This window comes from Pyrus communis, chromosome 16 (assembly GCF_041283825.1).
Source record: "Pyrus communis isolate YQ-2024b chromosome 16, ASM4128382v1, whole genome shotgun sequence".
Taxonomy (NCBI): domain Eukaryota; kingdom Viridiplantae; phylum Streptophyta; class Magnoliopsida; order Rosales; family Rosaceae; genus Pyrus; species Pyrus communis.
Genome location: NC_142580.1, coordinates 261,780 through 286,728, shown reverse-complemented (window position 1 = coordinate 286,728; position 24,949 = coordinate 261,780). Strand labels below are relative to the sequence as shown.

At 38.6% G+C, this 24,949-nt stretch overlaps 3 protein-coding genes across 11 annotated transcripts; all 3 read right to left on the bottom strand.

Moving 5' to 3' along the window:
- Positions 1-863: 863 nt before the first annotated feature.
- On the bottom strand, positions 864-12,585 carry LOC137730794 (ENHANCER OF AG-4 protein 2). Of its 9 annotated transcripts, XR_015957543.1 has the most exons (15): positions 12,042-12,452; positions 11,375-11,451; positions 11,175-11,219; positions 8,544-10,538; positions 7,935-8,457; positions 7,088-7,196; positions 6,854-6,966; positions 6,592-6,779; positions 5,215-5,878; positions 4,603-5,131; positions 4,151-4,246; positions 3,950-4,051; positions 3,379-3,585; positions 1,195-1,313; positions 864-1,103 (listed from the first exon to the last, which is right to left on the bottom strand). XR_015957543.1 is itself a non-coding variant. In XM_068469754.2 (13 exons), the coding sequence occupies exons 1-12, from the start codon at positions 12,150-12,152 to the stop codon at positions 3,981-3,983; spliced, it is 4,521 nt and encodes a 1,506-aa protein (XP_068325855.2). In that variant the 5' UTR covers positions 12,153-12,452; the 3' UTR covers positions 864-1,313; positions 3,950-3,980. The 9 variants fall into 9 exon arrangements, 2 of the variants coding, with proteins under 2 accessions (XP_068325855.2, XP_088543396.1); XR_015957545.1 differs by lacking the exon at positions 3,379-3,585 and having other exon boundaries at positions 4,467-5,131; XR_011068217.2 differs by having other exon boundaries at positions 864-1,313.
- Positions 12,586-12,875: 290 nt separating this feature from the next.
- On the bottom strand, positions 12,876-15,643 carry NCLPP7 (nuclear-encoded CLP protease P7). The gene is made up of 2 exons (XM_068471075.2): positions 15,227-15,643; positions 12,876-13,538 (listed from the first exon to the last, which is right to left on the bottom strand). Exons 1-2 carry the CDS (start codon positions 15,513-15,515, stop codon positions 13,114-13,116), a joined length of 714 nt encoding a protein of 237 aa, XP_068327176.1. The 5' UTR covers positions 15,516-15,643; the 3' UTR covers positions 12,876-13,113.
- A 2,128-nt stretch (positions 15,644-17,771) lies between these two features.
- On the bottom strand, positions 17,772-19,624 carry LOC137732316 (uncharacterized). Its single transcript, XM_068471625.2, has 2 exons — positions 18,886-19,624; positions 17,772-18,689 (listed from the first exon to the last, which is right to left on the bottom strand). The coding sequence occupies exons 1-2, from the start codon at positions 19,456-19,458 to the stop codon at positions 17,970-17,972; spliced, it is 1,293 nt and encodes a 430-aa protein (XP_068327726.2). The 5' UTR covers positions 19,459-19,624; the 3' UTR covers positions 17,772-17,969.
- Between the last annotated feature and the right edge of the window lie 5,325 nt (positions 19,625-24,949).

The window sequence follows — 24,949 nt, the reverse complement described above, 5'->3', positions numbered from 1 at the left end:
TCCGACGTATAAAAGGATATTTGGGGGCCTCTATTGGTTTATATTTATTTTTCTATTTGTTAACTTAAAAATCAATAAAAACTAATTTCAAGACCTAATCAATTGTATGATCACATCCCTGAAGGTTTTACAACATGTTCCTTAACTCCATGCAAAATAATTCTTAAAATTAAAAGTTACAATAAATTCACCTACGTTTTCCAATCGATTTGAGAATTTTTATAAGTATCTTTACAAGTCAAAATTCAAGTCTTTATCGTCGCAATATATGTTTCCTAAAATTAATTTTAGGATATTCCGAACATTTCAGAAAATATATTTGAGGGGCCTCCTATTAGTTCTTTTTTTTTTTTTTTTTAATTTTAAAAATCAATAAAAACTAGTTTGGGACCTAATAGATAGTAGGATTACTTTCAGAAGTCTTGCTACATTTTCTTTAACTCCCGCGCAAAATAATTCCTCAAACTAGGAAATCAAATTTTTCACAAAAACTATGAGTTATAAAAGGGACCCATGAATGGTGGTCAAATTTCGTTTAACAACATAAAAATCAAATGTTTATGACACGAGTTACGTCCATGCACATGCTCGAAGCACATCTTTGCCAACGACCCTTCCAAAAGAGAGTTACAAAGTTTACGAGTGACACAGAGCACAAATGACCTCAAGTCAAATTAGGAGTGAACTCAAACTGGGAGTAGAAGTAGAGATTTTAAACAACAAAAGTTGGTGACAAACGACGGACAAAACAGCCAATCTCGGGCAAATGGTCAAATAACCAAAAAGAAAATCAAAACAAAATCGAAAGGAAAATGAAATCAAAGATCACCACGAAAGGATGAGAAAAAGAGAGCAACAAAGAATAATGGTGCATTCAGAGAACCGCTTTTCATTTTGTAATGCTCCGGTGTACTACGGTAGAGCAACAAGGACATAATCAAACCCAATTCTATCCCCCAGAAAGAAAACTAGGATCTTTACAGACTAAAAGAAAAATCAGTGGCTACAAAGCAATGTATAACGACTGATTGAAAAGAAAGGGAAGGGAACTGTCAAATACAACTTTCAACAGTTAAGAAGCATCTGCATGAACTACCCTTACACTGCAACAGATACCGTTGCATCAAAACTGTACTCAACTAATAAATAATTACAAGCCTTTTCTTGGTCCAAAAATCCATGTCAAATATTTACCTGAATGTTTTACAGCAGTGTATCTGCTACCAAGTGGATTCCCTTTCCTCTGTGAGTGACCAGATAATAAACCCTCCAAAACAGAGGTTGCTACTTCTGTTTTAATCTTTTTCCGAAACCTGTTAACAGCATGCATAGTTATGATGTCATTCCAGACTAAATACCTCATCAGAAACAAAATTCAAAGGGAAAAGTAAAAGCTCCACAAGAAATGATTAGACAGGCTCAAGTAAACAGATTCTTAGAACTAAACGTTCAAAATAAATACAGACACGCATGGCTCTCACATAGCTCGCACCTTTATTGAGACAAGAAAAACATAAAAGGAGCTAAAAAAGGAGAATTCTACATCAGCAAATATCTAAGAAAACATTCTGAACACCATCATAGGAGCTGATTGGCACAAAATATGTAGCATGCAACTCCCGACACTCTACTGAATGCACAAAGTGAGCCACTCATACAGCACCACGCATTACTCAATTAAATTCTGTTTTGATAAGTGGCATGTCATTGACACGTTGCAACATCAACTAAAAATAAAAATGCAAAACGTGTACCAGACAGCACACACTAAAATACACAATGACATCTCTTGCCATTTGAATGAACCAGAAGGTGGAGTGAAGGAATGAAACTCAGATGTGCCTCTAACTCAATGAGTCAGATAAAACTTATATAGGTTACCTTAGCTGACCCTTCACCTTCAACAGAAGAATAAGATAAATATCCCAATCAAAGGTCACATATATTTGAGTTTATATAATCCCAAAAAATATATAATACACACTGACGTTTCCTTTTCGAATCATGTATATATTCACTCAAAATCCGGTAACTTCAGCTTTACAGTCAAGGGTTGCAGTGCTGATACTTGGTTCTACATGCTGAACCTCACAATTAACTTATAATAGCAAACAGTATATTCCAACATTCTAAATGTGACAAAAGATAATGGCTGGTTAATTGTAATATTGGATTCTCCAATCATCTAACAAGACTTCATTATCATTAGAAATCGGCAGAAAAGGGCTATCATTCACAACAATTAACAACAAAATGTGACTAAGATTCAAAAAGAAAAATGCGTGACCCGATTATACATTATTAGAGGGATTCCAAGTGCACCTTCAGGATCACGAAAGACATTGGTAATATCTTAAGAGCAAACCAGATAAAAACTAGGCATGCACTTTTCATCTCACCTAAAAGAGTGCTCTAAAGTCATATACCAATAAATCAGTCACTTCTCACCTTACCCGAAACCTTATAATAATAGAAAGAAAGTATAAACTGAAAGGCAACAGATTAAAGTGATTCTATAAAGAAAAAAGAAAAACTCACAATGATGCATGAAATTGACAACAAATTACGCTTGGGTATTGAATGACATCCCAAAATGTGATTACCGGAATTCCCACTAAAAACCAAAATTTTAAGAGATCACTTAACCGTCAGCATATGCCAAACCGTAGCAACAATATAACAAAATTAAGGCAAACCACATACTCAACCTCACCTAACTTGGAAATACCAGGACCCATCCAAGAGGAGGAGAACAAATATGAAATATCTTTTTGACTGTTTCATAGCTGCAAGCACAACCAAGGACATGATTCCAAAAAAAAAAAACCAAACTTTTATGAGATCACTTAACCCTCAGCAGGCAAACCACATACTCAACCTCACCTAACTTGGAAAGACCAGGACCCATCCAAGAGGAGGAGAACAAATATGAAATATCTTTTTGACTGTTTCATAGATGCAAGCACAACCAAGGACATGATTCCAAAAAAAAAAAACCAAACTTTTAAGAGATCACTTAACCCTCAGCATATGCCAAAACATAGCAACAACATAACAAAATCACGGCAAACCACACACTCAACCTCACCTAACTTGGAAATACCAGGACCCATCCAAGAGGAGGGAACAAATTTGAAATATCTTTGACTGTTTAATAGATGCAAGCACAAGCAAGGACATGCTCATCCGAGTGGAGTCAAGAATACAAATTGAACTGATTGAGAAGACAATGCATTTTACGATGCAACATGCACATAAAGATAATAACAAAATAAATTCATCTAAGATTAAAAGTTGGTGCATTGAATTGATTTCTATCTATTTTGATATCGGGTATATTTACATCATTTAAAAACTTAAAGAAACAAGTGTACTAACCAAGAAAGAAACGTGGGCATACACTTGGAAGCAAATGTTCTCAGGATACATTTGTCAGGAAAAATTACAATATACAGAGTCCTGCCAAGAGCCTCCACAAGTTCTCAATAGTGCCTTCAAGTGGTACTTGGGTTTTGCAAACAAGATGAATCCAACTTTCAAGCACAGCATAATGTGACGTAACTAATTGATATGCCACTGTCAATGCTGAAACAAATTACAGAAAATAAACAAACAGATTCATCACCCAGAGAGGGAATTATCAATCTAAGCCATCATGGAAACAGTTTGAATATGCCTAAATGACGGTTCAAAATGCAGCACACTAATTTGCACTTATAGAGTCAAGGATGAGAAATCATATGAAATCTTTGAGATGATTCTGATTAAAAGATTGTGGAGTCAATTATCAAAAAAGAGGTAGCACAAGAGGCCTCCATCGATTCAAATTAACAGAGGTTTCAATGAGGAAAGAATCAATTAAACTGTAGCAGGATGAAGCCATACAGAGAAGTGCAGGAGCTGAAAAACACAAAGTTAAATGTTGAACAAAAAAAGAAAAACAACTTACAAGAATAGTTATGTAGAGCTAAGGTTCACTACTAAGCTGGTCTCCAACAATTAACAGCAGATATGTCTGGTCTACATGGCAAGATCTGGGAAGCACTGTGACCTGGAAAAGTGCAGCCAGAAAGTCACTTAATCACTGCAACAATAGCCCAGTGTTTTAAACATGCAAGCAAACTTCAAAACGAGTTTACGTAAACATCACCTGATATTGGAGCTCCAGTTGGAACATTATTAGGGGCAGGACGCTGAAAAGCAATATTATTAGGTTGTGGCCTATCAGGCGGTGGGCGAAAATAACCTGTCATAGCAGAACCGAATATAATATAAGTCGAGATGCATTGGGCAGTGCAAATAAGGCAAAGGAAACTTTGGCCATCACAACTAAAACATTATATAAAAACACTAATAAATTATTAGTACAACTTAGGGCCCATGATATGATTTTCTAGCCTCAAAGAGAAAATGAGTTTTAACAATAATACAAGCAGAAATTCTAAGGTGCTACCATTCCCACCTACCTTCTATTGATCTGTCATCTAGATTTAGTTACAAGGTAGGTGGGAAAATGGATAGGTGGGTGGGAATAATAGCACTGTACACTATGCAGGCAACTTCTTAATGGATAGCTTCGCCACCAGGACCAGAACCCTATACCTTCGTGGACAAATGGTGGTCCCGGATGTGGGGGTCTTCCTCCATTCATCCAAACACCACGTTGTTCATCGGCAACAAATCTTCTTTGACTATCAGGTGGGGGAGGCAAAGAGTATGAACCGTGGTATGGTTGCTGAGGATGCTGCTGAGGATGCTGAGGATGCTGCTGAGGATGTTGTTGAGGATGCTGTTGAGGATGTTGTTGAGGATGCTGCTGTGGATGTTGCTTAGTATAGGAGAAATGACTCGACGGATTTTGTGGTGGGGCAGGAGGTAAAGGCCTTTGAGGGAAAGGTGTATTAACTTGTTGAAATGGTTGGCTTGGTTGAGAGATTTGTGCACTTAGAAACAGGTCATTATGTCCATGTTCTAGCGGCCTTGTCGAATTAAATCCAGAAGGTTCTCGAGGACCACATACTCCAGCAGGAACAAAGCAAGCTTGCTGCTGCGGAAACATCTCCTTCTTGGCAGTCGCATCAATAGGGCCAACATGAGGAGCATTTCCAGAAACTTGAACATGCTGGTTACCCTGTATGAAGAAAGAATTTGTCATAATATATACAACAATAACAATGTAGCACTGATAAAGGTGGAGAAAGCAAGAAGTCTTACACTTGTGCTGCAGTATTCATGAGGTATAGGAGGTTGATATGCCACCTGCGGTGAAGGATGCATTGATGATTGCAGAGGCAGCATCTGTTGCGGTAGTAATGAAGCCTGTGTTGGTATAGATGACTGGGGAATCAACAACGGTTGATGACCAGAAGATGGTAGGGGAGGAGGTGGCTGTGATGGGGGAGGTGGGGGTGGTGGTGGTGATGGAGATAACGGAGGTGGTGGTGGGGGTGGTGGAGGTGAGGGAGGCAAAGGTGGGGGTGCAGGAGGAGAATCAAGAGGCAATGGTGGAGAACCCTCTGGAAGAGGGGGCAAATCAGTGCAAGCAATTGAAGCTGGCTCCATGACCCTATCTGATCCCTGCTGTTGTGGATCCATTTCAAAAGAACCATTAATAAACAAGGGTCTTTCTTCCTTTGGGTGTCCAGAAACATCCTCCATTTCAAGTTCACCATCTACATCCTCCAAGATGCAATGTCGCCTATCATTAGGAGTCACCACACATGATTCTGACTCCCCAGAAGCATGGGTAGTTTCCATTGGTGAGGGATGGCTAGTCTCCTTATATGAACAGCTAGGAAGTTCTTCTTCTTCTTCTTCTTCATCGTCATCTTCAAACGCATGAGAAGACAGAAGTCCAGGCAGCTGAAATGTAGCATTACTGACAAAAGAGGCAGAAGACAACTACACGTATTAAATTTCAGAAAAAGTGCAAGCAACAACACAGACATACAAATAATAGAAGCATTTTGATAACAGATCTTTAAGTACAATTTCACATAACTGAACCCAATAATCGAACAAGACCATTGCAAGTTGCAACAAGTGTTCCACTGAAACAAACACTTGTTCCTCGAGCATTGCAAACCAGATACTCATTATTTATTTTCTCCTCTAAACAATACTATCATGCAATTTTCTTTTGGTGAGTACTTCATGGAAAAACAAATAACTATAATTTCAAAACACAATCCAACAAGCAATTAAAATAATACATTTTAAGAAGAAAAGAAATCATTGAATTTTCCATGCAACAACATTTGGATTCCTTCAACTGCATCTAACAAACAAATAATTAATTAAAAATTCGTTGAATTGCATGTACATAAAATATAAGAAAGATATATATTCATCGTATCCCTTATATGTTCAAGTCTAAGTATAATGGTTTTCCAAATTAAACATGACACTGAGATTGGATTTGAGTTCCATAACCAAATGTAAGTTACTTCAAGTAACAATAACAAACAGAATCTTATAGTCATGCCTTTATAGTCATGCCTTTAGAGGACCAAAAATCTGCTTAATAGAACAAAAGAAGAAATTAATACAATACAACTACAACCATTCAAGTAAAAAGTTAGTACTAAATACCTTCCATACTCATCCACAAACATTCCTTCCATTTCTCTGATTGGATCATCTATCGCACGCTCAGCTCGAGATGGACGTCTAAAGGAGTAACCAGCAGTTGAATCATCATTTGAAACTCCAATGTCATCCATGTAAGGACGAAGAACAGATTCAGGAAAGATTTTTCTCTCTATCCACAGCCGTAAAACCTGAAAGAGAAGTCTGTTTCACTTCTTGTATAAATGTTAGAAAAACTCATCAAATTATATAGCAGCGCACTTACCTTAAGACATTGACGACGATTATCACGAGCACCAGAACCAGGTGGAGCGGCAGCACCTAGAAGACGTGGCAATGCTGCTTGAACCATCGGAACATATGAAGCTCCCGCAATGCCTGAATATCAATAAACAATAACTATCTTTAATTATTTTTACAATGAAATACAGAGAGAGAGAGAGAGAGAGAGAGAGAGAGATAAATATTTATTATTACAAGTTCTTTCAAGTGCATGTACCTTTTTGATTATGAGAGATTTGTGTGATGGAATCCACAAGAAAGAAAAGATCAACTTTACGATGGACACTAGGCTCGCTTTCCAACTTCCGGATTAGTAGTTCCACAACCTGCATCAACATTTTAAATTATAACTGAAAGAATCTACAAATCAACATCATGGTAATCCATGATAATCATCTTTGATTTTGTGTGATATATTTATTTATTGGTCAGTGTAAGCAGTTCTAGATAATCAACCAACTTCGTTTGCAAACTTGACACGCATTACAAAATCTAGATTCGCAACCTAAAGGAATGCACCAACTACTATTTAAAGTTTTCTTTATCTCAGCGTAAGATAAATTGTAGAAAGAAATGACAACTGCTAATTTGTTATGGTAGGTTGGACATGAGATTGAAAATTCAAAAGGACCAGTGTAATGGCTCTGGGTGAAATCAAAATTTACAAGATGAGCAGTTTCAAACTAGAAAGATGTCTTCACTTGGCCTCACTCTCACCCATCTGATTTTTGAACTTTTATGCTCTTAAACATTTGCATCAATCAAGACTCAAGATGAATGATTGTTAGTATAGAAAATAAAATTCTCACTACAGAACTATTTTGAGCTTATTTTTTAACAAATAAGAGTACACTCACACATGTAATGGACATATATTACAAATTATAAACGTATCATCCAGCAAACATATGGAAATGCTTTCAAATTGATATAAGTTATTGGATAAATTAATCAAGTGATGAATGAAAAAGAAACGAAAATATTGTATTAATGAATGGTAATCATCTTTGAAAAGAATAAAACAACAAAAGATAACAGAAATATGAATGAGCCAAGGAGCCTACCTCATTGGCAATACCATACTTGGCACAATCAATGGCAAGACGAGTTGCACGACTAATACTTTCTTTAGTCCTAGACAAAGTTTCTATCATTCCCTCAAAAGAATCACGAGCAACAGCTGCCTCGGTACCACCACTAAGCGATCCTCCAGCAGTTCGATGCCCAGAACTAACTCTTCTCTCTGAAATTTCCTCTAAATCAAGTTGAACTTGTGATACATACTGTCGACCATGAGCAGCCGGGGAAACTACATTTGTGAGTTGATTGGATCCTGGGATATCTGCCTGCAACGCACTGTTGGTAATGGAAAAAAACCCCTGAACTGCAGAAGGACTGGGGCTCCTCCCTTGCATATCTGAGTTAGATACAAGAGTTGGATTGGAAAATCCAAGAAAGAAATTTTGCGACTGAGCTTGTTTCCTTTTTGCTTGTGCGACTGCAATAAGATGCCTCATAGACTGAGATGATTCCGGAGTTCTAGAATCCATGGATAAGCCAATTTTATCTTCTCTGCCAACTTCCATTCTGTTATTAGGAAAACAAGCAACAAATTATCAACCATAAGAAATGCAAGTAGCAACCTGCACACAATGAAGAAAGAGCATGCATACCTTTCACCAGAAAATAAAATGTACTCGGTTGCATTTTCTGTTAAGATAGCGGGGTCGTTGATCTGAGAGATTGATCGTGGAGTAGGTTTAGACTTTTCTCCAGAAGATGCAGGCTTGTTTCTTGCCTGATTATGAGAAGAAACCGAACTGTTAGACACTAAACCTGAACCCTTGCTACACAAAGCCTGAGCCTTCTTTTGAGTACCGGTACTAGAGACTTTAACAATAGATTTTGTGGGTTTCTGCTGTTCCACAACTGATTTAGTGGTAGAAATTAACTGGGGAGACTTCTTAGGAGAAATCACAGTTGGTTTCTCCTCCTTCAACAACTGCCCAAGTTCTGATTTTTTTGGACTGTGATACACATGCACTGCCTTTTCAAGACTCTTTTTGTCAATTTGAGGTTTCCTTTCCGGCCTCACCTCATCCACGTGAGGTTTTCTAGGTGACATAAAACCATCATTTAACTGGGAAGATGATTCCTTTGTGCGGCCCATTTGAAATTCAGTAGGACATTTGGTACTCTGTTGAGCAGTATCTGACCTCTCATGATATTCATTCGTGCTCTTTACAGCGTCTGAAGAGTATGAAGGCGCTTTAGTATTTCGGGAAGATCCTCCATGAACTGGTGTTTTGGGTTTTTCCTCCTCCTCCTCATCATCATAGAGGCACACAGCTCTCCGTTTTCTCTGCGTAGGAACTCTGACATCAGTTGAGCATGACATATCATTCTTCTTATCGTCAGAGACCAAACCATCAGAATCAGACATAGCCTCCAATGCTCGACAGCGCCTCTTTGTAAGGGGTAGCACAGCTTCATCACCAGGACCACTGGGTCCAACAACAATTTTGGACCTGGAAACTAGATGGTTCTCTCTTTTCACACGTGAATTTGACAAATTTGAATCCAATTTTTTTAATGTCTTGTCATCAACATCAGAACTAGGAGATAGACTCTTCACAATTTTAGATACTGAACCCTTTGGGCCACTATCCCCTGCATCTACATGTTTTGACTTTTTGGTAGGAAGTGAAGGACCATTTGTTACCAAATTAGGCTTTCCAAGCCCTGGTTGAGACCCCTTTGTCCTTCCCGAATGTTTGTCTCTGGCCTGTTCCTCAGGATCATCCATCACATCATCTGGCACCTTGACTTGCTTATTGGCTTTAACCAGGTCTTTTGTCTTTTTCCCAACCTTACTACCAGTATCTGATTTTTGAGCATCTGGGGAGAACTCCCTCTTCCTGCCACCAGAGCCAAGTTTGCCTTTTGTTCCATCTTTCAATCGCTCACCAGATTGTGGCTGATCAACAGGACCAACAGAGCTATCATCCTTCGATGATGTTACAGCAGAACGATTTTTTTGTTCCTCAATTGTGCCATCATGTTTCCTCTTTGATCCAGTAACCATCTTTGACAACTTGTGGCCATTTGCTACAGACCTCTGTCCATCACTGTGTTTCTTAGTGCGATCATCTTCTTCACGCTTACTACCAGAAACTTCTTCCTTCTCAGGCTTGGATTTCTTTAATACCTCTTTTTTAGGCGGTGGAACTGCCACCATTTTATTTTTTCTCTCAGGAGAAAAAACTGGAGAACTCTCTTCTGCTCCACACAAGGTAGATGGATTTACAACATCATTGTCATTTTCACCTTGTAACTGTGAACAACGTTCCAGCTTAGGGAAAATATCACCCAAGGCTTCTTCTTTATCTGTTTGTCCATTGGAATCCCGTACACCCTCCCCATCCCTTAAGTCAACATCAATCCCATTATCTTCTACGCCATCACCAGACGGAGCATCACATCCGGGGTCTGATCTATCAGTATCAACTCTCAAATCATTTGATTTCTTTTTTTGTAACTCATCAAATGCCTGACATATGTCCTTCACAGCTTGGGAAAAATTCTTAGTTTTAGCATGACAACGACCTAATAATTTGCTTTTTGCCTCACTAGTGAATGCCTGAATATCTGCAGGGGCAACAAAAGCTCTGTGGAGTGGGGAAAACAACAAGAAAACAACATCAGTAGCAGTCAGTTTAACCAGCAGAAAAAAATAAAAAATAAAAAATAAAAACAGTTGAATTAGAAAATGAGCAGAGCAAATAAAACACAGAGGGAAGAATTATGGACTCTAGATTTGCTCTAAATGGTTCCACTGGTTTTTTTTTTTTTTTGGTTTCTATGCGCAATTCAAAGTGGTTTTGGAAAAAGCATCAAGTTCTATATTTAATAGATTTGAGCGCCAATTAATATATTAATTATAAAGCAGACCACATTTGACACTTGCCATAAAAAATTCTGTTTAGTTGTATAAAATGTAAACTTCGCTAGTGAAATTGTTCACTAGCAGGAAACAAGTTCCCTCAGATTTTCTTTCCCAGTAGAAACTATTAATTCAAAATCCAATGCTCCAACTATTGAAATCCTAATCAACTCAATGCATTTTGGCAGACTATGTTGTCATTTTCACCTTGCAGTATCTACATTCTAGGCTGTTTATATACTAGTGTTTTCATTTTAAATAATAAATGCCCAGGTATAACAGGTAGTTAAATGTAGATGTGACAACAAACTGTATTCACTTGCATATACTAATACAAAATTATCAAGTGAGATATACTTACATCTCTTCCGTTCCAAAAAAATTGTCAATTTCACCTTTCTGTGATCTACACCCTAGGTTGTCAATATATTAGTGTCTTATTTCTTGTTATGAAAACTCTATGCACAAGAGGTATTTCAACGTAAATGTAAGACATTTCACAAACAAACTTTATACAATGTACATGAACAAATCTGAAATTATCAAATGGGATATACTTACATCTCTTCCGTTCCAAAAAATTGGACAAAATATTTCTTTGGATCAGGGACCTTCTTCCAATCTTCAGGCCTGCTAATCTGAAAATTCAAACCCACAAGAGCTCCCTCAAAGGCCAACCGAATTGTCACATAAACTAAAATCTGACAGAGTTACTCTTATCGATGAAAACATTAAACATGGTCCATTCAATTCTAAACATGCCAAATTACTGAAATTTCATGCTCTGTGTTTATACAGCAGAAAGCAATATACTTTAGTTTAAAAACTAACACAGCCATTTTATGAATCGAATATCTTATTCGCCAAGACAAAAACAAAAACAAGATATGTTCAATCCTATTCCTTAAAGTACATTGCAAAGTTTAAGGCAAGATATGCACGATGTCTAAGATGCATCACAATGTTCAGTCCCATTCAGTAAACTATACAAGTCCGAAAGCCTATGAAATTTTGCAAATTTTGTTAATATTTAAACTCTACGAGAAGTCAAATTCAAGTAGGGTACATTGATCAACAAGCAATTCAAGGAAAACCCTAATGCCCCAAAACACAAACACAACCACAAACATAAACGCAAAGGAAAAAACGAAAAAAAATGCACACAGCCGAAGATGAAGAGGCAGAATCCGTAACAGAAACAAAGCGAAAGGGAATAAAAAAGGCAGACCTTGGCGGGCCAATAGGGGAAGCCCTTGACCTTAGCAAGAACAAGATCGCCGAGACTCAACTGGCTCTTATCCTTGGCCTTGTTCGCTCCGCGTCTACGCCCCGGAGCCATGGCGTGGACGCCGCAATCTTAGAAAACAAAAGCAAAAACCCTAATTGAATCGTCGCAATCGAATCGCACAAGCAGCTACGAAAACCCTATACAAGTCCCAGAGACTCGGAATTGGAATCGTCGCCCGTTGTCGACGGCCGGTGGATGCTCCGGCGCCGGAGGTACTAGGTCATCGGAAGACAGGGCTCTGCATTCACAATTCCAGCGAGCCAACGAGAGAGAAGGAGAGAGTGTGTGGGTGTGTGAGAGAGGAATTGAGGCGGTCGAAGGGCGAGAGATTGTAGATTTTGTGGGAAGGAGGGCTTGGGCTTTCAAGCTTTGGGGGTGTTGGGGGCACCAATTGGAATTTTGCCCGAATCGGAATGGGACGTATCGGTAATTTTACGATTTTTCTTTTATTCTTGGTTTACACTGTATATACATACATACATATATGCTCACTTTATATGTATAGATAGATATATATTAGTACTTGGGACAAAAACATTAAACCCTTTTTTTTTTTTTTAAATTTAATTTAGGAAGATGAGATTGGTCGGGACTCGCTCCGAGAGATGGTTTTATGTGCTGTCTGTGTACGTGGCAAGGACTCCTTAATCTTTTACATTTCTCTCTTAATTTCCTCTTCCCCTTTTTTTCTTTCTATCTATTCTATAAATCTAAAATGTAAATATCCTTGTTCACTTTATAGAAATAGCAACTAGGATATATAAGCAAAATATGTAGAAGAAAAAAATTAAGAAGGGATACAATATTAAGTGGCTTAGAGCGTTTACCTGCTCCCGCCAATAAAGTTTGTATCAACATTCTTTTTCTCATCGCTCAAAAGTCGAAGATTATAAGTGATAGTGCTTTTTTATGAAAATACTGAATTCCAAATGAATGCTAAGGGGAGAAACAAATCATGTTAACTTCCGGCACGGACCGACACATGAGAAATATAATTCTGAGGACTCTGATCCTACTTTGAACTTTTATCCTTTTCTTTGCCTTCATTGGCAACAGCATCAGTCACCAGAGCCATTGGTCTTTCATCAATCACCTCATCAATGATTCCGAATGCCTTTGCCTCTTCTGGGGTCATAAAATTATCCCTGTCCATATTCTTCTCAACTACATCTACTGGTTGCCCCGTATGCTTCGAGTACAACGCATTAAGGGAATCCCAGACACGAACCATCTGCTTCGTGTGAATTGTCATATCTTTTGCTTGTCCGCTGTACCCGCCTGAAGGCTGATGAATCATAACTGAAGCATTTGGGAGAGACCGCCTCTCACCCTTGGCGCCCGCAGCTAAGAGAAGAGAAGCCATTGATGCAGCTTGGCCCAAACAAATGGTACTGATTGGTGACCGAATGTACTGCATCGTATCATAAATTGCAAGACCTGTATGAACTAATACATAATCATCACCGTGAAACAATGCTTGTGAATTTTAGCCAAATCGTGCATTGAGTCTTGTCTATTTCTTTATTTATTGTTAACATCTTCTAACAAGTCTCATCTATTTATGTATGGTACAAAACAGAGCTATACTGTTCAAAAATTAAATCAGAAGTATCGGCAAATTAAAGAATCATAACATATCATTGTAACTGATAAGAGTACAAACATATAGCATTGTAATAACGTTTGTAGTAGAAACTCTTTGACTTTCTGTATTTTATCGGAATAGCTTAAACTAAAACTGATTCCCCCCACCCCAAAAAAAAAAAAAAAAAACTAGTTGCTGGTACAAGGCTTACAATTAGTTGACTTCTTGACCCAAGAAAACACACAAAGAATAAGGATTTATCCTGATTTCGTGGAGTATGATTTGGAACATCATAATCAAGTATGGCTTTAGCCATGTCTTGTTTCCCCTTCAATTTGTATCTACCTTTTCAGTATGCTTTAGGAGAGCACATAAGTCTCGGCTCCAAAGCCTTCAGTTTCTAGACAGCAAATTTGAAGATGGATAAAATCATAAAAGAGCTCTGTAGCAGTTATGTGGTTAGTCCTCAGTTTTGCCGACCTTGATTCTTATTGTGAAAGACTAATGGAGCATAGACTTGCATGCTTTTAAGCATGTCAAGTATTGAGACACTTCAAGAAAGTGAAGAAGTGCAAGACACAACTCTATTCATGGTTGTGATACCTAGTTTTTCTTCTTAACATTCTCGTAAAGTTATACAGACACAAGTTGTCTGGTTACCAAACTCTAATTCCATAAGAACCTACCATCTACATCTACCTTAACAAAACTCATACAGCATTTTCCTTAAATGTCCAATACTTATAATCCCACACAACGAGATTATGAGGCGGAGGCTAGTGTCAAAAGGGGTAGAAGAAGACCTAGCAAGACTTGGAAAGAGACTTTAAGAAAAGACACAGAGTACTTGGAGGTAACGGAAGACTTGGCACAAAACCAAGCCCAGTGGCGTTCTAGGATATAGCCGAGCCCACTTGGTGGGATAAGGCTTTGTTGTTGTTGTTTGTTGTAAGGATACAACTGTAGTAGCCAAGATAGAGTTCAGATACCATGTAATATTACGGTGAAAAGGACCCATGTTGGAGTGTACAACTACAAAGTGAGTGCCACAAACACTGGTGATATTTCGTGTACATGGTCATACAATGGTAATTTAAAAGTGGAGATCCATCATCAACTATTAAGCTACCGTATAATGACTATGCAAGTCAATGACTTGTCTAACAGTTTGATTTTGTGACGGTTTGTAGAATCAAATTCCACTCGACAACTTAATAGATTGCGAAGTCATAAGAAAATCTCATGGTTCTCCCTGATAATGCTTATGATTTACAATCATCCTTGCCGCAAATATCAATTCACTCAACTGGTAATATAACAATAAACAACCACCAAACATATAAAAGGGTAAATCAGGTTGTAAATGGAAGTCAGAATGGGTTAAAATGAGAAAACAAAATCCTCCATCGCATTTCTGACATGTTAAAATTGCAATCGACAAATAGAAAACCAAAACAATATCTACAAATTAAAGCACGAGAATTTCAGACAACCTATAAAAAATTAAACAGAAATAAAAGATGGGAAGCGATAAAAGGACCTGCAGTGACGTGACCACCGGGGGAATTGAGGTACATGTGGATGGGCTTGGACGGGTTCTCGGATTCCAAGAAGAGAAGCTGCGCGACGACGACGTGGGAGGTGTCGTCGTTGATGGGGCCGTTGATGCAGATGATCCGCTCCTTGAGGAGGCGGGAGAAGATGTCGTACGCGCGTTCCCCTCGGGAGGAGTGCTCAATGACCATCGGAATCAAGCTGTAGCTGCGCAGAGATGGGTCCCATGGCCTGCTGCTTGCCAGGAGCTTCGCGTTTGAGATTAAGCCTCTCATCGTGAGAGAAACGAGGAGAGGGACTCGCAGGTGAGGGATAGGGTTTATGGGTTCAGACGTCTACTCCAAGCTCCTACTGTTTTTCTAGGGAGACAAGAGAGACACAGTGAGCGTGTGTGTTTTAGGATCTGGGTTGGTTGGGTTGAGATCCTATGTGGTCGGGTTAAGGTTGCGAGTTATGACCGCTGATGAATTGTTGAATTGGGCTCCTTTAAAGCCCGCCAACACCAGCTCCTAAAATCAGCCCATTAATATGTAGTCAATGTCACCCTACGCACACAGCTTTTCATCCGGGCCAAAAATTGCAAGAAACCAAAAAATTATAGTAAATTGGATAAAAAATGGAAAATTATTGTTGGCATTTCAAAATCACTCTTCATATGATTTTTTTTTTCTTTCTAAATATAGAAGTTTCCGAGTGTATAATTTGCGATTCTGGTGACCTTGGTGATGGTTCGCCGGATTCCATTGTGGCTACGGTGGCAGCAACTTTCATTCTTTCAGTAGTGGACTTTTTAAATTTTGCCGTTTAATATGGTATTCAAAGTTTGTCAGTATTCAAAGTTTCAAACTCATAACCTCCAGCATACGGAAGAAAACAAGAAAACCTGTGTCGTTGGAAGAATTGTTCAAGAAATGGGCCCAAAAATAATATTTTCTTGGCTAACTTGTGTAATCCATAGAGTATGAAAATTAACGATATTAAATTTAATGAGTTACCAGCTGAAAAATATATATAGCTCAATTAATTAATCACAATACTAACACTATCGTTTACCATATATATGCATTTCTAAAATACAGGTCTTCACATTGTGGTGGCCTTAATAGGTTATGGTATGTTGCTTATTTTTTACTAGAAAATAATGGAATGCGCATAGTGCCGGCGTTTATGGAGGGAACTCCGGCCGGTGTCGAGAGAACACTTTGCGGGCAAAGCTTCCGACTAGAGGGTAGAGGTCGCCGGCGAAGTGGGCTTGGTGGAAGTCAGCTTGACGTTTTGGGTCTTCAAAACTCATAGTTATTGTTGCAAGTTGTTTTTCCATTATACAATGGCCCAAATTATAATTATTGTATTGAATCAAATCCATACGTGGTTAGTGAATCTGCGAAGGCTTATTTTTGAGCAAGTCTCTGCGAAGGCTTATTTTTGAGCAAGTCTCTTCGGCCTGTCTCGCAGGCAAAAATTTTCATATGCTAGCTTTGCCTTCACAACATATGTTACAATTTTGTAGAATTTTTTAATCAAAATATTGTAAATAGTTTTTATTTAAATTGTTTGACAAATTGCCCAGACGTGTGCAAGTTGATTAATGTATAGACTATAACTTAGTTTATGGAAATGTATGGAAACTAAGTTAAGGAAGCCTTCTAATAATTATAATTTTAACCAAACGCGTAGCTACGCAAAATTGGCGATAAGAAAAAAAAACGATGTCAAATGTCAAAGTTTGAAATATTGTTTGAAAATAATTGATATACAGTCTTCTCGACGTGCTTCATGGGAAACAAATCCACTCCATTTTTGGATGAAATAAAGTGTGATGGCATAGAATACACCAAATCCATTTTCTCTTGTCTATATTGTTGATAGACTTCGCAAATTTAAATTAGGACATGGATCTTCTCTAGATGCAGTTGTCTTAATCCACCTAGTCAAATTATCCGGATCATTAAAATTTAATCAAACGGCAACAAACAGTAGCCCACTTTAAAAGTTATAATAACTTTAACCATTTGATCAAATTTCAATGTTCCGGATGATTTGACTAAGTAGATTAGAACAACTAGATCCGGAGAGAATCCATCTCCTTTAATTAAACATAGTTTTTCTTAGCCTTCATTTATATCGATTCTAAACTTGGTTATATTATATGACCTTAATATAACTAACCAATTAAGGAAATAAAAAGTGGGCACGTTAATTTGACGAAATATATAAAAAGTTTGATTGTTAGAGAATAAGACAAACAGATGTGATTGGCAATTTGGCATGTATACGTGTTTGAGTTTGACGGGGTATATCAGGGGCCACAACTTGTCCAACTCCATCCATCCATTTTACTCTCAACCACTATAGCACATCAATTTTCACGTGACAATCCCAACAACCAATTAAAATAAAAACCACCAGAAAAGTTGAAAATTTTTTCTTACAAAAACGATAATATTAGTAAGTTAACATTCGTTGTTAAGAAGAGAAAAATCGGTGGGAATTAAAACAGCTTACTAAGCTAATTCAACATTACACAAGTATTTTATGATACATAATACTTTAATATTTTCAAAATTTTAATTACAGACAAGGCACTAAGCAAGGACAAAATGATGAAACAATCAATATTTCATACGTGCCAATAACATATACTTTCAAAATATCACAGGAGTAGATTACTAATTATTGATTTGACTTCTTTTACCGCACCTCAAATTGTCCAATTTTTGCATGCAAATTCATGGAAAAATATTCCGGTGATTCCTCTCGAGAAATCCCTCCAAGACGACCTTCTTCTTGCATTCCTCGGAATTCATATCCAAGGCCCGCGGAGTACTAACATTGGAAACGGAATTATGGTGAGGGGATCCATATCCATCGGCAGCAGTAGCGGTGGCGGCAGCTGCTGATCTTAAGCGCGGGATGAAGTAAAACCATGCGGACGTACAAAGGATAGCACACAAACGACCCCATACTAGCATAATAATCAACGTCACCATAATAATAGACATACCAAACAGTGGGTCCAAATTCTTCCTATTGGCTCGACTCGACTCTCCCTTTGCCTTTACCTTCCCCCTATTATTATTTTTCGATCGGGCGTTGTTTGACACGGTTGTCGACCACGACCACGACGAATAATGTTTACTAAAATTGTGTCTCACTGCCGACGGAGTTGCCGGCGGTGCCTGTTGAGTTTGGCTTTCGCGAGCGGGGAAAGACACGGAGTGCGACAACACGGCGGTTGTTGTCTGAGTACGAGACTTGGGCGTCCTAGCCTCCTGTACAGCCGGTGAACCGGGTTGGCCTTGGTTGCTAGATGCCCCTTTTCTTCCACCTGATCCTGCACTAGTTGTATTTGTTCTTAGTGAATGAATTTTCCGGCAAAACAGATTTTGACACGTGCCATCCTTAGGGGACTCCAAATGGTTCCTACTTCCGAGGTTGATCGTGTTGGTCTGCAACGGCACAAATAATTAATTTACAACAAAGTTAATTCTCGTAAACAATGGAATAAATTAAAGCACAACAATTACATTAAGCTGGTTTATTTTCTTCCATACAAGTGATATTGGGGGAGCAAAATCAATCTCTGAAACCTCGAATCTAAAGGTCAATATCTACGAGTGAAATAATGAATATAAATTACTATACCTGTGGAGGGTTTTGGGTAATAGTGTTCTGCGGGTCTGAGACGACGGGAGGCGGCTCAGCCTCTTCCCTACTTGGGGTCCCTGGCGGCTCCCCATCGGTGGTGGCCGCAATTACGTCTTCGGAAATAGAGACGAGGTTACCAGACTTTGACTTGGTCTGCAAGCTGGAGAACTTGACCACCTTGCACGGACGTTTCCGTTTGTCGGTGATGGTGGTTACAGTGGTACCGGAGGCGTCGATGGGGACGGTTTTGGTGGCGGACTTGTTCGTGTGAAACCTCCAACTTGACCAAGAAATCAAATACCAGCTGCGTTGACTAGTATTACCAGTTGAATGTTCACCCTCGATATCAATCTTATGGTTTTCACGATCCTCTCGGATATAGTTGGCTTCCTTTCTGATGATGGGGGCCGACTTTGATCTCCTACTCCGTCTGTGACTCGTCTGCCTAGAAAATCCGAAGCAAGCGAGAAAACAACTGCTTTTTGATTTGGATACGGACGGAGTAGGAGAAGTTGTAGGACTAGGAGTGGGAGTAATGGTTTTCTTTTGGATTTCGGCCATGGAAGTCATGAGATAAAGCAGGAGGGGAAGGCATGGAGATGGTTCATGTAGAGAAAGAGAGAGGATGGCTTTCAGCTTTGAAGAAAATACCAGGTTTGGTCGCCCCTAGTGCTCGACCTCAATATTTCGATTTTTATATATAATTCACTATTTTTCTAATGAAAATATTGAAATTAATATGTATTGGTCCCTATTGGTGTATTTTATTCTCATTTTTAATGGTGGCGTTGTTTATGGCTGATTCAGATGTGTAATAATAATAATGGGTTTGGTTATGACTTGAGAAATAGGGATGCGTGACTTTCAAGACTTTGGTGGATAATTAAGAAGAAGAACAAGTCGACAAGTCCTTCTACGTTTTAACTACGTTCGCGCTTCCATCATCGAGCTAGCTTCTTCAATCTACATCAATATTATTCGCCTAATCCTTAATTAGGTGAGTTTGATTAATTTAAACGATAATAATATTTATTAACTTTTTAGAAAAATATTTACATCATACCCCATATTTGGGTGCAAAGGAAGCCATCGGGTGAGTTACTTAGCTAGATTAACGACAAGTATAAAAAGTCAACTGACTCCAATTGTCTAGTCATTTGTAATACATCGTGAATTACGCTGTCAATCGTTTGCAACCACTTTCAACTCGCTTCGCAACATGATCACGATATTAGAAGAACCAAATTTCACAATCTCCTTTGAGTGACCCTCTTAATGCATATTGTTACTTCCCGCATCTTCGCTATATTGTTGTTGTAGTGGTGTGAGTTTAATAGTTGCAACTAATTACTTCATAAGTGTCACATCCCGGTCCGGGATGTGGTGGGGGCCCAATTCACTGGGAAGTTATCGTGTGAGTTCTCATAAACAAAACCGTGAGAGCGTGGTCGGAGCCTAAAACGGACAATATCGTGCGACGGTAGAGTTGATGTGACATCCCGTCCCGGAAGTATCGGAAACGTACATGTGAAATGACACTTTTACCCCTAGTTCGTTTTCGTTACATTATTGGTTGTTTTGTGTGGTGTGGCATGTGTTGGGCCACACACACACACACACTATCATTCTCACTCTCACTGTCTCTCTGTCCCTTTCCCTGTCTTTCCCCCGAGAACCCCATTCCTTCCTCTTCCTTCTGAAAACGTACGGACAAACTCAAAACCCCTCAAACCTCTACAGATCGAGGAAACCAAGGTCACAGTCGAGATCGTGAAGCTCGTGGGAGTCCAGTCGTACCATTTTCAGGTGAGAACTCCGTCGTTTTCACGTCGATTCGACGATGTCAGTTTCGAGTACTATTCATGCAAAAATAATTTAGCAAGTTTTTGGGATTTTGAAGCTCGTAGGTGACTTGGTGAGGTTCCAGGGAGCCTCAGAGTGCTTCGTTGGAAGAGTTTTGACGTTGGAATCACTGCGTTGGAAGTTGACCGGAGTTAGGAGGTTTGGACAGGTATGATCTAGTAGTTTTTGACCCTTAAAAATTGTATGGTCGTGTTCTACTAGTCTTAGGCTTCATTTTGGTGCAAGAATCGTGAAAAATGGTTGAAAAACGAGAGAGAAAACAAGGTTTGCAGGTTTCGCGATTTTCCGGCGCCGGAGGTTCGCCGGAGAAGGAGACGGAATATTCCGTCAAGTCTGACGGAATATTCCTGACGCCGTTAACGGAATCTGTCAAAACTGACGGAATATTCCTTACGGCGTCAGTTGACGCCGTCAGCGTGCCAGGCACGTGCCTGCGCGTGGGCGGCGAGTGTGGCCGTGCCTTGGCCGGCGCGTGGGGGCGCGTGCGGCGGTGGAAAATTTTTCTAAAAATTTGGGTGTGATCCTGAGGTTGTGTAGAGCACGTTGGTATATTCATTTGTCCAATTTGAGCAATGTATGAGAAGTTATTACGAGAAGTTGGTTATGTGCTTTAAAATTAACGTATTTATAGTTGTTTCGCATATAGGTGATACGTATCCCGAGGACGAGCGTGGTCACTCGAGGCAGGAGGGCTACGACCTTTCTACATATCAGTGAGTGGGCTTTTGGTTTTCCGTATATACCTATATACTATATTTTTCCCAGAAATTGAGTAAATGGTTATCAGTTACATGCCATGCATCACATTTTCGGTATTCATGCATCGTTGGTTACGTTAGTAGTTGCATATATATATACATATGCATATTGGGTGCTGTGGACGCACAGGTAAGTGCCAGATAAGTGTTATCCATATTTACATCCAGTAGTGGTTTGAGATGCTTAGAGAGCTCATAACCTGCACCCTCGGTGTTAGTGCTCCCGCCCAGAGTAGGGCACAGTCCTTCACGTGATGTTCACATCCCGCACCACACGCTCAGCTTGGATCCAAGTCAGGTGCACAGTCCTGTCGTACAGACCACATTAGGTGGTTCCGACTCGTAGGTGACCCGCGATTATTTGCACAGCCTTCACGTGATCGTAGCACTAGAGCGTATATATGTATTACACCCATGCCTGTCGTACAGACCACTTTAGGTGGTTCCAACTCGTGGGCAGGTTCAGTTTTTGAGTTTGAGAGCCGTACAGGTCACGTTAGGTGACTCCGGCTGCCAGATTATGTTATTGATATGAGTTATACCTGAGCACTTGCATTTCATTATGAGATTTTGTCATGGCATATTCTTGAGCATGGTTGGCATATCTATATACATACGTATATATGTTTATTTTCTAGGAAGTATACAGGTTTTACGGCGAGGGGTTAGAATGTATTTTACTAAATGGTTTTCGAAAAGCTTTGTTTTTGCCCACTCACGCTTTTGTTTTGCGCCCATCCAGGTTCTAGTTGCTTAGCTGTTTCGGTGGTTTCCCAGAGGGCTTTTCCGGCATTTCTGACAGACACTCACCAGAGTAGGGTCACCTTCGGGTGTACTGTTGTCGAATCTTTTTCTTTGGACTGCTGTAGACTTATTGCTCTGAATTTGTGTCTCACTTACGCTAGCACTTGTTTTAGTACTTTGTATGCTAGTTTTTAATTATTTGTACTTTTTATATTACTTTTTCATTAGCTTCTGCACGTGCAAATGGTTACGTCACCTTCGTGTGACAGCCAGCACGCCCTGATCTCGGTCGGGGTGTGTCAGTTGAACCCGGAATGTGGTGGGGACTCTAGCCGAGATGTGACAATAAGAATCAAACTTATAGTTAGGCCCATTCATTAATTATATTTTATTTTAGTTTGACTTAAATTTAGGGTGGTGTTATCCATCAATATTCTAAAAAATGTTAGGTACTAGTCGGGTGGTAGGCAGAGACCTAGCGGCTAGGCGGATTTATGTAAATTTATTGTATATCTTGTAAATAAGTGTCTATTTACACTTGAAAAAAATTATGCTTGTAAGGATAATAAAATAATGACAAAATGCAAAAATAGAAGTATAATAATACACAAAGTACATCCATCCAACAAGTTCAATATTTAAAAAACAGTAAACATATAAGCATAATAAGGAGAATTCTTGGATGATAAACTAAATTCTTCTTGGTCATGATCATTACATTGGATTGGACATAAACTAAATTATTTAACCTTGTTGTATCTAGTTTATTTCTATTCTTTATATGTATCCCCTCAAAACTGCCCCAAGTCCTTTCACAATTAGATGAACTTGTAGTCAATATGTCACATTCCAGACCGGCTCCGCCGTAGCACGATATTGTCCGCTTTGTGACACGCCCTATACATATAAGGCATAGAGGATCCACTCCCCTGGGCGATGTGGGATCTAACATAATCCATTATTTGCAAATTATGTACACCATTTCTATAAGTATACCACCATGAAACTAAAAAAGAAAAAAATCAAACAATTAATAAATAAATAAATAATAAAAACAAACTGCCTAGGTGCTGCCTAGCCCGCCTAGGACCACCTAGCTCCAGACCAATTTTTTGAAACGATTTGCACTAAATTGTGGCGGGCCTTCACCGCCTAGTCCGATTTTTAGAACACTACTATCCATACACATATTTTTACTTCTCACATATGTGCCTATATTTTGAGCTATTGGATTGAATGAATTAAAGAAGATCAATAGACAAAAATGACTAGAGTATGTGAAGAAAAAAATGATGTGTGAATAGCATTACCCTAAATTTATTGTTTTGACAAGTCACTAAGTTTAGCCCAGCGGTGAAGCTGGGTAAAGATGAAAGCAAGAGCAGACAAATCTAGAGTTCGAAACCCTTAATTGTAACAAAAAATAATTAAAAACAAATCCATTTTGATGTGAGTGATCTAATTTTATAAGAATCGGAACTTAAAATCTGTATTCACCAAGAAAGGTAGGTTTACTCAGCCGACAAAAAAAGAACTTCCAATTTAATGTGAGCGATTCTAATTTTATAAGAATCGGAACTTAAAATTTGTGTTCACTGAGAAAGGTAGGTTTATTGACTTAGCCAGTCAGAGCATGTCCATGTTTATTGACTCATAATATGTACATATTTATCGACTGAGTATAAGATAAACAACCTTCCTATATTTATTTAATAGACTCTCTAAACATCTCATTTAATCTACACGAGAAAACGAGGGATTCCCTCATGGAACTCTAAACTAAATCTGCAGTGATTAAATATAGATATATGTGATAAGGCGTTCCTTTCATTTTCGTTATTTGCAACTAATTAATACCCAACATTTTCCAACAATCTAACCCAGTCAAATACTTCATTTTCTTTTACTTTGCATCAATCTTCAAGCCAATGGAAAAATTGAAAGTGTTCTTGCTCTCATTTACTTGACACTTCCTTAAATATGTTAATTAGGTTAAAGCTAGTTCATATTGAATCATGCGCAACTTAATTATTTGTGAAGTTTGCTTGTTTGAAGATCTGAAGATGTTACATGACTTTACCTAAGCGGCTGTTTGATAATCATTGTTTTTAGTTTTTACTAATTAATATTGAAGTTGTTCATGGATTAATGAACTAGATATTAGATATACAGAGAGGCTGTAGTTGTAGTAGGTACCTGGTGTGGCATATTTTGCTTTGGAATTGAACATAAACGGCCCCAGCGAATTGATATTTTTGAGTTGCCCGACTACATTTATATATCAAGAGCTTGTGGCAGGAGTTAAGGGTGGCTCCACCTAAACGGGTTGATATAGATAGGTAACTAAGTTTGGGCTCGTTTAGACCGAAAGTGCTTTTAAATAAAATATTTGTGAGTTTTAAAAGCACTTGAAATGATTTTTACAACAAGGATCAGTTATGTGTTTCTAACCAAAATCGTTTTTATTCATTTTAAAGGAAATTTTTTATTTGAACTCATTTGTTTTATCTCTACACTCAACTTAACAACTTTGTCCAACAAACTCTCAAATTTGTCCTTAATAAATAAGAAAAAGAAAATAAAAAAGGGTGTTTTTCTGTCTACACCCAATAGCCCTAAACCCACCTGACCATTATTTCCGGCGAATCCAAATCAAACTTATGCCAAAATTTATCCCCAGGTCATGAACAACTGTC

Coding starts and splice junctions, on each gene's coding strand:
- LOC137732316 (XM_068471625.2), bottom strand. CDS start 19,458: ATGACTTCCATGGCCGAAATCCAAAAGAAAACCATTACTCCCACTCCT. Junction 18,690..18,885: donor TTACCCAAAACCCTCCACAG/GTATAGTAATTT, acceptor GTGCCGTTGCAG/ACCAACACGATCAACCTCGG.
- LOC137730794 (XM_068469754.2), bottom strand. CDS start 12,152: ATGGCTCCGGGGCGTAGACGCGGAGCGAACAAGGCCAAGGATAAGAGC. Junction 11,220..11,374: donor TTTTTTGGAACGGAAGAGAT/GTAAGTATATCC, acceptor CCTAGGGTGTAG/ATCACAGAAAGGTGAAATTG. Junction 6,967..7,087: donor AATCTCTCATAATCAAAAAG/GTACATGCACTT, acceptor ATTGATATTCAG/GCATTGCGGGAGCTTCATAT.
- NCLPP7 (XM_068471075.2), bottom strand. CDS start 15,515: ATGAGAGGCTTAATCTCAAACGCGAAGCTCCTGGCAAGCAGCAGGCCA. Junction 13,539..15,226: donor CGGTGGTCACGTCACTGCAG/GTCCTTTTATCG, acceptor TAGTTCATACAG/GTCTTGCAATTTATGATACG.